Source organism: Arachis ipaensis, chromosome B8 (assembly GCF_059453495.1).
Source record: "Arachis ipaensis isolate K30076 ecotype BB chromosome B8, ASM5945349v1, whole genome shotgun sequence".
Lineage (NCBI taxonomy): Eukaryota > Viridiplantae > Streptophyta > Magnoliopsida > Fabales > Fabaceae > Arachis > Arachis ipaensis.
In genome coordinates, this window is record NC_142443.1 from 7,128,258 (window position 1) to 7,141,878 (window position 13,621).

The window sequence follows — 13,621 nt, forward strand, 5'->3', positions numbered from 1 at the left end:
CAGTCCGAAATGGTTTGCAGAGACATCCATTTATTATTTTCTGAAAACCAAAGATAAAGTCAAGTAGTCATCTTATCAATGTCACAATGCTATGTGTTATGTTTTTGTGTATAAGCCTATAGGGTGTTTTTCTTTTTTTTTTCCCTCAAATTTGGTGTACAAGATAAAGTATATTTTTTATTTTTAATATTTATAATTTTTTAAAAAAATTCATAATATTTAGTTTTATTAAAATTTGTTCTTAATATTTTTTATATTATTTAGTTTTGTCTTTAATATTTTTTATTTTTGTCAAAATTATTTTTGAATATTTTTAATATTGTCTATAATATTTTAGATAGAATTATTATTTAGGAATAATTTTAAAGTAATAAAAAATATTAGAGATAAAATTAAATAAAATTAAAGGTTAAGAATATTTTTAACGAAAACAAAAAATGTTAAGGAAAAAAACATATTTCATCCAATAAATTATCTTTTATAAAAGTAAAAAAAAAAAAACGAACTTTTATAATTTTATAATTTTATATATATTTATGTCTTATTCTAATTATCAAACGTTGTTGTCTTGAAGCATATGTAATGCGCTTACTTAAAATGTTTACAATCATATGCTTCTATTACATAAATTAGACATAAAATGTAAAACAAAAATAAATAAATTGTAAAAGTTTTGAAACAACATTCATTTATGTTTTCTCTCCCAACTATATCTCTGTTTTCTTGTTTGTTTCAGACAAGATCCAAGCCACACATGGGATCCAATTAAGCCAGCAAACCTGCTTGATTTGACGTCTCAGATTCTGTACTTTTAACCTTATCCCACCAGACAAATCTTTAACCTTCTCTTTGATCACTCTTCAGTCTTCACACTCTCACTATTATATATATTTATATTTATCTTCACTTCATATAATTATCCATCATAATCATATGTTTAATAGTAGTTATTATTGTTAGTGTTGTAAGTGTGAGGAGTATTGAAATTAGTCACACATCAAAAAAAGTAAGAAATAGTGAGAAATTTATAAAATGAGAGATCCATTAATTTGACACCTTAAGATTTTGAGTTGGATATAGTGTCTTCTCATCTTATGTTATCTCACTTATGGTTAATCGGTCAGGTGGTTTTAAGGGGTATTCAAAGTTAAGTATTGAAAGTCTTCCCGACAAAGGTGGTTCGGGCGGCGTGTCCCGTAGTATCTTTCGGGCGAGTTTATAAAAAGGTATTCAAGATGATCGGTGACGAATTTATAAGATGAGAGGCCCATTAACATTTACTAGTTAGTACTATGCAAACAACATGAATATTATGATCCTTATTATATACACAATCTTGTCAAAGTAATGTAACGTAGTTAGTAACTTCATTTTAGATGAAAATGTTTACATGTTATTACTACCTACAACTAATTCAGTCATGGTACATTATTTATTTAACATCATCATTACCATAGATTATAGTATAGTGTTGTTAGTTTATAAATATTACTTTAAAATCTAAAATAATCATGTCACGTCTTTCATAATTTGGTGTGCGACTACAAGTTATTTTCAAAATACGCATTTTGGCATTGGAGATTTTTTTTTAACAAAAGAAAAAAAAAGAAAAACGAGAAACTCTCTGAATAGTGAATACTAATTAATTACTTGAAATTTAAAATTTGAATGCAATGTTATATAAGCATGTGAGGGAGTGAGGTGCGGGTTATATAAGCATCATGAGGGGCAGCGAATGTAGTACGTAGCAGTGGTTTCCTTAAATCAAGGATCGAAGATGATGAATCAGAGACAAGAAAGACCCCATTAGATTTAGGGCATCACTAAATAGTGAACTATTTTACATAAAGCCTTTTGACCAATTATAGCATATCCCACTCCTACTACTGTGTCTAACATACGTCATGTCAATATGACTTAACCATTTTTTTGTAGCTACTCCATTTTCATTATCAATCTCATTGGAAAAATAAAATCAATCTCCAACAAAATCCATTATTGTTGTTGTTATTATTATTACTATTTTATTTTCGGTAATACTAAATATACTAGTATTTTTTAGTTAAATTTAATTAAGTTGGTATAAGTCTAATAAAATATATATATATTATCATTTTTTTCTATATTTCTGCAACACATAGATTTTTGTAAAATTATATTTATTAATATAGTATAAAATTTTTTTGCATATCACAAACTAAAATATATATAAAAAGACGATGATAATAAATAAGAATGAGAAAAAGAAGAGAAAAAAAAATGAAACAATAATAACAAGATAATGGTGACATTAACGAAGAAAAAGACAATGATAGCAACAACGACGACGATAAAGATAATTGTAATGGCAGCCACAATAATAATAACGTTGAAAAATAATAATAATGTTGAAAAAAGAGGCATAAGGAGATGATAAGGACAATAATAAAGGAGGAAAAAGAAGAAGAGGAAATAGCAACAAAAAAAACTAACAATAACATCCACATAAGTAAAAAGGAGAAAAGACACGTTATAATAAATTCAAATCTAACTTTAGTATATTAATATTTACAACAATGATTAATTTTTTTAGTAGTAATCATAGGCTATATGTTACCTTTCTTTTTCTTTTATGGTTTTACCACAAAAATAATATTTTTAGAAATAATATTTGTATTATTATTTTTTCCCTAAAAGGTGTTAGGAAGATATATATAAATCTCATGACTGAGCAGAACCTCAAAATTGGGATCTCAACTCATTTTCCATAGATAGTTAGTTCTTGTTAACATTGCTTTTTGTGAAACTTGGACATGCTACGAATTTAGGAATAGAAGGAAAAAGGAAATTAGGGTTTTACTTTAATCATCCCCTTCTTACAATTCCTTTTTCCTTAAAAGATTAAAAAAATAACCTCTGCTAAAATGACAGTGAAGACATGCATGCAACACTGTATATTGTTCCTTTAAGAAGGCTGTGCTGCATAATAGGTATATATATATATATATCTATGATTTTTTGGCATAGCTGTGCTGGCAAATATAACCATTACCTTTTTGTAGTATTATATTTTTAATTAATTATTACCTCTGTTTTTGTTTAGGCCCTTATTAATTAACTGAGGAACAATATTTTTCTTGCTTCATAATATTTATCATTTTAAAAAAAATTACATTTGAATGGTATGTATTAAATTTTTAAAATGATAGACATATATTATAAGATAGAAGAAGTATAATGTTATTTATATATATATCATGCAGTAAATGGGGACTATAGGAAGAGAGACACAAAACACTATTTAGAGTAGGTGCATGAAAACATACACAAATTTATGTCTGTATATATAATGTTTACCATTAATGATACATTTTAATATATGGGATTTGAGGAATCATATATAGTTCAAATAAACCCAGAGCACAAAGCTCCAAGGAAGAAACACCCTTCAACAATAAAAGATGTATAAAGAAAAACATGGTGGTTAAAAGACTGTTCCACTGGGTAACGAACAACATATACCCAAAAAGGGTCAAACAGTAACAATTTCAAAAATGAAAAGCACTATTCATGTGGTCCTCATCAGCTTCAAAAGAATAAAATATATAGTAGTAAATAATAAGATTCCATCATCATCAATAATTGCAATCATAGATGATAAGAGAAATACATAGATAGATACTTAGATAGATAGATTATTATTACTAGTAATCAAAATGAGATGGATCTGTTGTAATAATAATAAGTGTAGTACAGTGTAATGTTGACTTAATAAAGTGCTCTCCAGATAACAACAATTAATGCTATAACAAGAATAGCAATAATAATAATAATCATTTCATAACAACTATAACATATAATAGGGCAATACAAATATACTATTAAACGTGAGAGGATGAGGTTAATGTTCAGGAAAGTTTATCCCATCCAGTTGTGTATGATTGGGATATCTGATCAACCCTCTCATATTTTTTCACAGATTTAGGTCAAGCATAGAAAAAACCAGCTGATACTCATAGGCTTCCATTTATATCAGTAGAATCCATTAGACTTTTGAGTCCCTTCCCCTTGGTCCAACTTTGCTTGTTTGTTTCCATCCAGCTTTAATCCAAAGTGAATGTGAGGGAAATGAGCCCACTGCATTATTCAAATATTTAATATAATTAATAATAATTTATAAGATCAGACAACAATCAAAAGAGAGAATTAAACTATATAACATACAGCAAAATAATTGATTAACCTTCATGATACTTTCAAGGGTAAATTTCACTCAGCTGTAGGACCGAAGTTAGCTAGGGGTCATTTTATATATAAATCTAACTCATCAACATTATGAAAAATAATCATTAAAAATTTAAACACCTATTTCATTTACACTCATATAGTCTTTTTTTTTTTTTAATTTTAGTGTAATGATCACTCTAATATATAAAATCATGTTTTTTATTATTAGTAAATTGTATTAAGTGTCAACGAAAAGTTATTTTTAAATATACTAATAACACAAATAATAATAATAATAACACAAATAATAATAATGAGAATTACTATTATTATTTTCAATGATCAATTCTTGTAATATTTTTAAGTTTCACGCCTTAACCTATATGTGGTTTTAGATATGTGATGTACTACAAATTAATATCATGCATAACATTTTGCACTGCCTATATATAGAAGCAATTTGACTAAAGAAAAGCATAATTAAAATGGAGGTTATGCATAAATATGACTAGGGCCCCTAGCTTTGTTGCATATATGATTGGGAAGTTTGGGCTAATATCATCATGAACAATTGAATTGAAGATGCATGCATGTACATAATGATCAAAATTACGAATTTTGCTGATATAAATTACACGTCATAGGTAGAGCACGTGAAAAATTAGAAAAGGGATAGTACATCTTTTATCTATTGATACAAGTTTTAACCGAATCATATCTAAGGTATATATACCCTGATGTTTTAGCCAGAAATCACTTATGAGTAGCAGTTTCATACAGCATCCATATATAGGGCAAAAGGATAAAAAATAGAAGTATTATATTTATTATTTATAGTAAAAACCTCTTTTCAACTTTGGAATGATCAGTATTATAATTAAAAAAATTTGTACAGTATTTACAAATTTTGTCTAAATTACTTAAATGAAAATGTTGAGAGATGTATTTATTATGGAGTTCAATTTTTTTTAATATAAAATTAGAACATGTGTAATTTTTAGACATTATATATAGAACTCGTCTTAGTATTATTATGATTAAAGTAAGGTAAAATGAGATACAATGTTTTAGTTTTTAAGAGATTGAAGATATGTTATTTTTTCAATATATATATTTTTTTCTTAGTCTCTATGAGTTAAGCATTTCCTCCTTTTTTTTCTCTAATAAAAAAAAAAAAAATAGAGAAGCCAAAGCAAATGCTGTTTCCTAGGAGAATATTTTTATATCATCATTTCCCTCGTATACAGACTTCGCTAAGCAATCGCATTTGAATTCTTTAGGAAATATTATTTTGTCGTAACCAAATATAAGTGTAAATCTTGTATATTATGTCTCACATTTGTCCCTACATCTTCTTTTACACCATTTTTGGTTAGAGGAGATTAGTTCCTTTGCAGGGTCCACTTATCTGCTAGGATTTCAGGACTTATCACCTCATTTTCTTACAAATCTTTGTACGTAAAAAACGTGTAGAAATTTAATCTGATGGATAAATACTATCATGGTTGCATGTATACACAGTCTGTCATTATTAGTTAATTAAATTAAAGATTATTTACGGAATTACAGGTTAAAGATTTAGGATACAATGTATACATATATTTTAAGAAATATGAATTGGTATATATTTTTATAATTTTATAATAAAAAATGTATATTAATATCACTTAATTTTTTTTTTTAAAATCCAAATTAATATAACTCTGACCAGACTATATTTATTCTTTCTCTTACCAATCACGTATTCAGAAGATATATAAAACAGAAAAAAACTGATTGATAAATATTTCAATTGAGTTTGATAAAAAGAACTATGCAGTTGCCACGTCCACCAAGGTCAAGAGTAGCGAGCAATAAAGTGATGGAAAAAAATAGTGATAGACCATAGATGAATTCATATGACAGAATGAATATGCAGAAAATGGAAAAATAATAATAAAAGCTCTCAAACTCACATTTTTGGCTGCTGTGCTGAAAGCTTCCCTGTGGCTTATGTCTGGATTGCTAGCCTTAATTCTTTGGATTTCCTCCCTGATTAATTCAAATGCAACCACCAGCTGTTATCTTTCTATTTTTTTTCCATAATTAAATCATCTATACTTCAAAAAATTATATCCTAAATATAATATAGTAGATTTTTAAAAAATTTTAATAACCAAAATATATTAGCTAAAAATTGTCAAAATTTACTATTTTTGATTTTATTTAATACATCTTGCAATAAATAAATGCAAAATAAAATAAATTTTGACCTTTTTTTTTTATTTCTAGCATTACCATTTTCAAAATAACTGATTTAGGTATCCAAAGTTTTACTAAGTTTAATTATCCTTATAATAATTTAATAAGCAAATCTCCATGTGAATCGGAAATGGAAATTGAGATAATAACTTCAGTGCCACATTTGCAAAACTGTCAAGATGCTAGTAAAAATAGTTAAATTAACTGACTTTTGATCACTAAATTAAACTCCTATCTTTTTTTCTTTTATATTGGATGCATCAAGGTTTTGTAGATGAGTAATGCTATTTATACCCATGTCACAGTAAATCTTACTTGTGAAAAGATGTCAGCCACTGGAAATATTATTTAAAAAGATAAAAACATAGATATTAATTGTAAAATTCTATCTATCTATCTATGATTTAATATATTATCATATAAGATTCATCATAAATTTAAGTCAATATTAAATTCTTCAAGTCTATGTATCCCCAACACTTTTCTTTATAAGAAAGTTAGCATTTTAATATGGTCTGTGTTGTTCTCCAATTTTTGAATAATCTATTTTTGGAAAAAATAAAAAACCTAAACTTTTATAACTAGCTCTTTTTGTTTTTATTACTTCAAGTCTTTAACCTTCAAATCGTGATTATTTAATATTTTTTTTTCATGTTGATAAACTGCATTCATATGGTAACAATACATCGACCAAATCATGAAACTCAGTTATTTTTACTTGAAGTTAACATTTGAAAATTGTTAAATAATTTAAGAAAAAATATAGGTAACCAACAAGATTTTTGAACAATGTGTAAACAATTTGAATTAATAGGGTTAAAAGAGTAAATTTAATTAGTAGCATTAAATTAGGATGTAGTGTATTTTCATTTGATTGATAGTTGGTCATGTTGTTCAAAATTTTCATTGTTCTCCTAGCACTCTCCATAATTTAATAAGTCTAATCTAACGACTCTCAACTATGAATTTAATATAAAGACAACTGCACATGAGTGTGTTGAACATAAATATATTATGCTATAAGCAGGTATAAGTGATATCCTACCAAAAGGAAAAAAAGAATAATCAAGTTTACAGTATACTATAGTGTATGGGAAAATGCAACGATGTTGACGATTTAAAAATTGTAGATCCGAAATATTATACTTACTTAATGAACCGGTTATAAGCAGAAGGAACACGTTGTCTCTTTTCCGGAGCTGTGATGATCAAAAGATTATTTAGTATGAATATATTGATGAGCAGATTACATATAGAATGTAACTATAATTTATATATAACGGTGATAAATTAGTTTTTTATTAACACGCACTAAAACATGATTTTATAAATCCATTAATCAAAATCATATTGAGCTATATATATATACATACTAGCTAGAGGCAAAATTCACTGTTACATTGAATGGAATGTGATAAAAATTTCTGTATAAGGTTTGTGGTAACATATTTACGAAAAAAGCTAGGCATATGTGTTTAAAAGATAGCTTGATTTGTACAGGTTGTTAATTATTATTTAATTTGGGTGCTATGATGGTAGATTGTACTTATTATTATTGGGATCTGTCAAAATGAATTTGCATATGTTCTAGGGCACAGGCAAGACTGCAACCAAATTAAATAATCGATGGGTCTATTTATTTTTCTCATGTAAGGTCACTATCTGTGTTGAAGTGGGCACTTAACTTTGATGTAAGAAAAAAATGAAATGAAATGAAAAGGCCAATTTGGGTAGCATTGTACCAAAGAAAACCGGTTACTCAGAGAGATGGACGCCCTCTCTCATGAAAAAAATAATCTGAGTTAGTTTCTCATATGACAAGTGACCTCAAAAATAATGATGTGTGTGTTTATTTTGCTTCTTCCATTAATTGTCATCTGCCACTTGTAGAGTTTTCAGTCTGAGTCTTTTTTGTCCTCAACTTCTGGCTCAAAAGGTTCACCTTCAGCCTGGCCTAGTTAAGTACTCTCTTGTTTCATTCATTCATTCATTAATTAACTTTAGCTTCATGATTCATCATCATCATCATGCCAAATGCTAACTACTATTTTCAATGAGACAAAAAACAAATGTATTTGTGTGTATATGTATGTTCAAAAAGAAATTAGCCTCTTTTTCCTACAAGAAACATGTATTATTTATTTGTGGAGTGTGAGACTCACGACGAATGGGAGGGATCCTAGGTTGGGGATCATGGTCTACAGGATCAAATGCTGCTGATAACTTGTTGCATCTTGATGAGGATGATCCCAGTTCCTTGCTGCTTGGATCTTGGAAGCTCAGGTGCTGCTTCTGTGACTTGCATTGTCCACAATATAATTAATAGTAACACATAGAATTAATATATCAACCAAAGTCCAGTTTATGTGGCATACAAACAAATCTATATCCCAATAAATAAAGGGAAGGGAAGGAAGAGAAGGTGAAAGACATATATATATGTATGTATATATATACCTGATGATGGTGAGGGTCTTGAGGAGGCAATGTTTGAAGAGATGCTCCCATGTTAACTGATAGCAGATTGGCACAATGCCCACATCTAACTGTCACTATGGTCAGCAAACTGCTACATGGAACACTAACCTGCCAGTACCCATTTTTGGAATACAACATACACAACCAACCACACATATCATATTAATTACAACTTCATTATTTTTACAATTTCAGTAACTAATTAAAAGCTAAATCATCACCTGCTTAATTTCTCTCTTTCTCTCTCAGTGAAGGGAGAAATTAAACATCAAAGGTTAAGTAAAGTTGATTTTCAGGTTATAGATATATATGTGCAAGATTTTGTAACATTTTGTTTGAACCATCACCACAGGAACGTAATATGTCTGAGCTTTCAATTCAAAACTAGTTGTTATATATGTCTGTAAGTTGCGCTGAAGCTATATATAGCACATTCCCAAGAAAAGAGGTTCCAAGCATGGACAAGAGAAAAAACAAAATTAAATCTTTGGAAGAGAAGACATAGATGAAAAAGAGGTTAAAGATGAGGACAAGAAGCTAGGAAGCTTGAGATACGGAGGTGAGTAATAATATTTGCTTTCATTATGAGAGAGAAAGCTGAATGAATGTGAATGGACTCTGATCTATCTACTTTTTATAATATTAATGGGGTGTCCACTTTGCTTGTGTATGTGTGTTGTATGTAGCAGCATATTGAATCATCCAAAATCCATGTTATAGTAGCAAGCAGCAAGGTGATATTGTGATATGAAATAAGGAACCTGACATGGGCTAATTCAAAAGTTAGCACTCTCACACAAATGTCTCACTTTGCTTTTTGGCTGACACTGCAAGGCAAGGATGATAAAAGATGGAAATTGTAGCCTCATCGATAGAGAGAGAAGGGTGAAAGGGACTTGACTATGGAACGGGCCATGGCAACACCGTTAACCACTACTGCTACATAACAGATCACAGGCTATGAATAAAGGAAAACTCTGTGGATCATCATGTCATAGATACATGAATTGATGCTGATTAAATTTTTCACTGCTCTCTCTTTGTGCAGTGTTATCTCCATTTGAGGGATGAGGGAAAGAGAGATAATGCTTTCTCAAAAGGAGTAAATTTCAACAGAGATATTATGATGAAAGGCATCAGAGAGAGTGTGGTAAAAGTAACCAAAACCCTTTTTTTTTTCCTATATAAAAAAAAACTAAAGCTATAATAATAATAATTAAGGAAGAGTAAATTAAACAAACACATAGAGTGCATTATTTTTGGGTGGTGGGAAAATGGGATTTTGTCTTGATGTGATAATCTCTATCTCTAATATCTCTGAGAGGTTCTTGTAGAAAAGAAAAGAGAGGACACTGCATCAGTACACTTAAAAGAAACATGTCTGAAATTGTGAAAGAAAACTTGATCATCATCATCCGAAAAAAGAAGACGCTTCACTGCCAAAACTCATCATCATCATCAACACAACAACACAACATAGCACCCCTTAGTCCTTCATAACTCATCACACAGAAACAGATATACTTTTTGTAGAGAGAGAAATAGAAATAGAAATAGAAAGAGAAAGAGAGATTTTAATTTCATGGAAAACCTTTGTGTTAATTATCCTCAAGTACATACAGAAAGCAAATTAAAGGGAAAAAAAAAATAAAAAGAAAAAGAAAGAAAAGCTGAGACATTATATTATTGAAACATGGCTAGGCTTTTTGTACAAACATATAGCATATGAGATCATATATACCATGCTATTTGTAGTCACCTGAAGAACTAAAATAAATAAAAAGAGTAAGATAGAGGGGGAAATTAAAGAGCTCTCTATATATAGTAGAAGAAGAACCCTAATACACCTGGGAGTAGAGATAGAGTAGCCCTACCTACTCATCGTAGCCCTTATATATATATTATGCTTTTTAATTTCATATAAATTCATCAAAATCTCGTAAAATTTCTTAGTTCTGACTTACAAATCTCCATTTTTATCTCTCAAATTAGGACAATTCTTAATTATTACTTCCTCAATGAAAGATCCACAATATATACATAACACCTTTACCTCTAAGCAACACAGCTGAAGCACTTCTTAGAACAAAATTAAAACTCAGTTTTCATTTTTCTCATAAAATATAAGTTAGTATGTAGTAGGAGGAGTCAAATCAAATTCTCGATCTAAAGCACATTCCAGCTTAGAAATTCACTTCAATTTCGATCTTCGCTATAATCGTGATCTCGATAACACAGGAAATAGAACATAGCAGCTCATCATGAACAAGAAATTGTATGTTATATTAAGTTTAATTAGAAGAAGAACAAGATGAGAAGATTAAAATTAAAGAAGAGAGGAAGAAGAAGATGAACTAAGAATTGTACCGCTAGAGTGGTGTTGCAGAAGTTGCAGTAAACATAACAAACACGTTCGGTTCCCATCATGTCCATTTTTTTTTTTAAATAAAAAATAAAATATTTGTTGTGAAGAGTGAGTGTTGTGCTTAGTAGGTTTATATAGAGAGATCACAGAAGAAGAAGAAGAAGAAGGAGGTGAAGAGAAATAAAGAGAATTGTTTGGCTGAAACAAAGTGCACACAGCACAAGCTTAGCTAGATAGATCAATGGATTTATTACAAGAGACCCCAGAAGAAAACAACAAAGAAAAATTAAAGGTTAGTAAAAAGGAGAAAGAAACTTTCTTATTACTATTATTACTATTTGTTTTTTGTTTTTTCATTTTTATTATTTGTGATTTATTATTAATGGGAAAAGATGGAAAGGGAAAGGATGTGTACAAAAATCTCAATGGTGAGGATGGGACTAGTCTGGTCGGGGGGTGGGGTTAGCGGCTTTTGATTTTTGAAAGAAAAGATGGATTATAGGATCTATCTATGTCTATGTATATATCATCAAAATGTGTAAGAATTCAAATCACCCCTATTATTTTCTACATCCTAGGTCTTAACCCAATGCCACAAAATTTTATTCCCTCTCATAACAACGTAATTTAAAAAGTTTATAATTATATTTGGGAAAGTCTAGAGCGCCAGTAGATTTATTAAAATTTGGCCAACACTTAGCCAGCAAAAGAAAAATGAGTGATTCTCCACCATTAGATAAAATCTCACACTATTAAATACACTATTGATGGCTAATTGATGATTACAACTCACAAAATCTGTTGGCTCCTAGCACTCCTCATTATATTTATTAGGACTACTAAATAGTAAATACTCATGTCTTAATACTAGTATACCTAGTATTTAGAATTTGAAAACTTATATGAGATGGTCAAATTGGGTTTGCTATGCGGTAAAAAAATAATTTTTTTTTAAGTAAAATTGTTTCAATAATTATAGTTAAATTGAAAATGATTGATATTGCAATTGAAACTGAAATTGAAATTGGTTGTGCGCGTGTTATTGAGGGGAGAGTGGTGTGTTATGATTGAGAAAATGAGTGGGTGGGAGTGACCCATCTCTCTAAGGGCACCCTGCCCTTTGTGTAGCGGACTAGGGGGGCGAGATATTAATGCTTCGGAATGTTTAAGGGCTCTTATTATTATTATTATTATTCAAGAGAGAGAGAGAAGAAAGAAAGGTTATGGGGATCAGAGAAGACATGCTTACAATTTGTGTCATTCAAGTTTGATTATGCTATTATGCATCTCAAAAGAAAAGCAGGGTGACAAATGGTGGGTTTGCTTGCTTAGTTTACCACTTTCTTCATTTTTTGATTGATTATTTATTTGTCTTAACAACACTTTTTCAAAGTCTATTCTGACTCTCAATATTGGGCTACACAACAACACAATCTTTGTTCAAGTTGAGAAGGGTGTGCTAAATCAAGCTGTCTAAATCAAATTATTCTAAAGTCCTAATAATAAGAGTGTGAGTTTGTGTTTTTAATCACAATACATATAATAAGTCAACAGGAATTGTTGCAAGGGTGTTACTAATAATGACGTCGAAAAGACTATTGAAAATAGCAAACACTCCAAATTAGCTTTTGTCCATTTTTGTGTCTTGTTATCTATTCAGCTGTACTATTTTGCTAATTGATTAGACATATTACTGTCCATATATTCACCTATTTATTTCTCTTACACCTCTCCCTTATCTTAATTACTATTATTTCTTTCATTTTCATTTTCCTATTCTTACCCTCCTTAATTAAGTAGTCATTCAAAATGATATATATATTATAGTAAAAACTCATTTACAGTTGTATTTGTATAAAATTAATAAGTAAAAATTGTTACATGATAATTATATAATAATTTTAACTATTAATTTTATGTAAAGACAATTTTACACTTGAGTTTTTACCTTAACTTATATTACCTATATAAACTTAAGAATTTTAATCTTTCTAAAAAAATATTTGCTTCTGTATTTTTAGATAATAATTTTAGAATTTATTTACTCATTATTTTCTTTGAAATTATTCTTTTATCTCTTTCCAAATCATTTTCATTATTCTCAACATCATAATTTTATTTACCATCACTGTTGGTCACCATTCGTTGCTCCATCCAGTCACATAAATTTTAAATTTTAAATTTTAAATAATAAATTTTAATTAACACCTATACTCAAATGTTATTTTTATTTGAATTTTAAATATTTTTATTTTTTAATTTTAAATTTTTTAAATAATCAATTATTGATTTTTAAATTAATTAGCTGAATTAACGTTGGTTTTCATTTTT

At 28.8% G+C, this 13,621-nt stretch overlaps 1 protein-coding gene across 1 annotated transcript; it reads right to left on the bottom strand.

Moving 5' to 3' along the window:
- Nucleotides 1-3,776: 3,776 nt before the first annotated feature.
- On the bottom strand, nt 3,777-11,505 carry LOC107613653 (putative axial regulator YABBY 2). Its single transcript, XM_016315747.2, is given in 7 exon segments — nt 3,777-4,013; nt 4,015-4,116; nt 6,162-6,237; nt 7,598-7,646; nt 8,610-8,745; nt 8,905-9,033; nt 11,293-11,505. Coding segments are annotated over 7 exon segments (579 nt in total). The 5' UTR covers nt 11,359-11,505; the 3' UTR covers nt 3,777-3,992.
- Nucleotides 11,506-13,621: the final 2,116 nt, after the last annotated feature.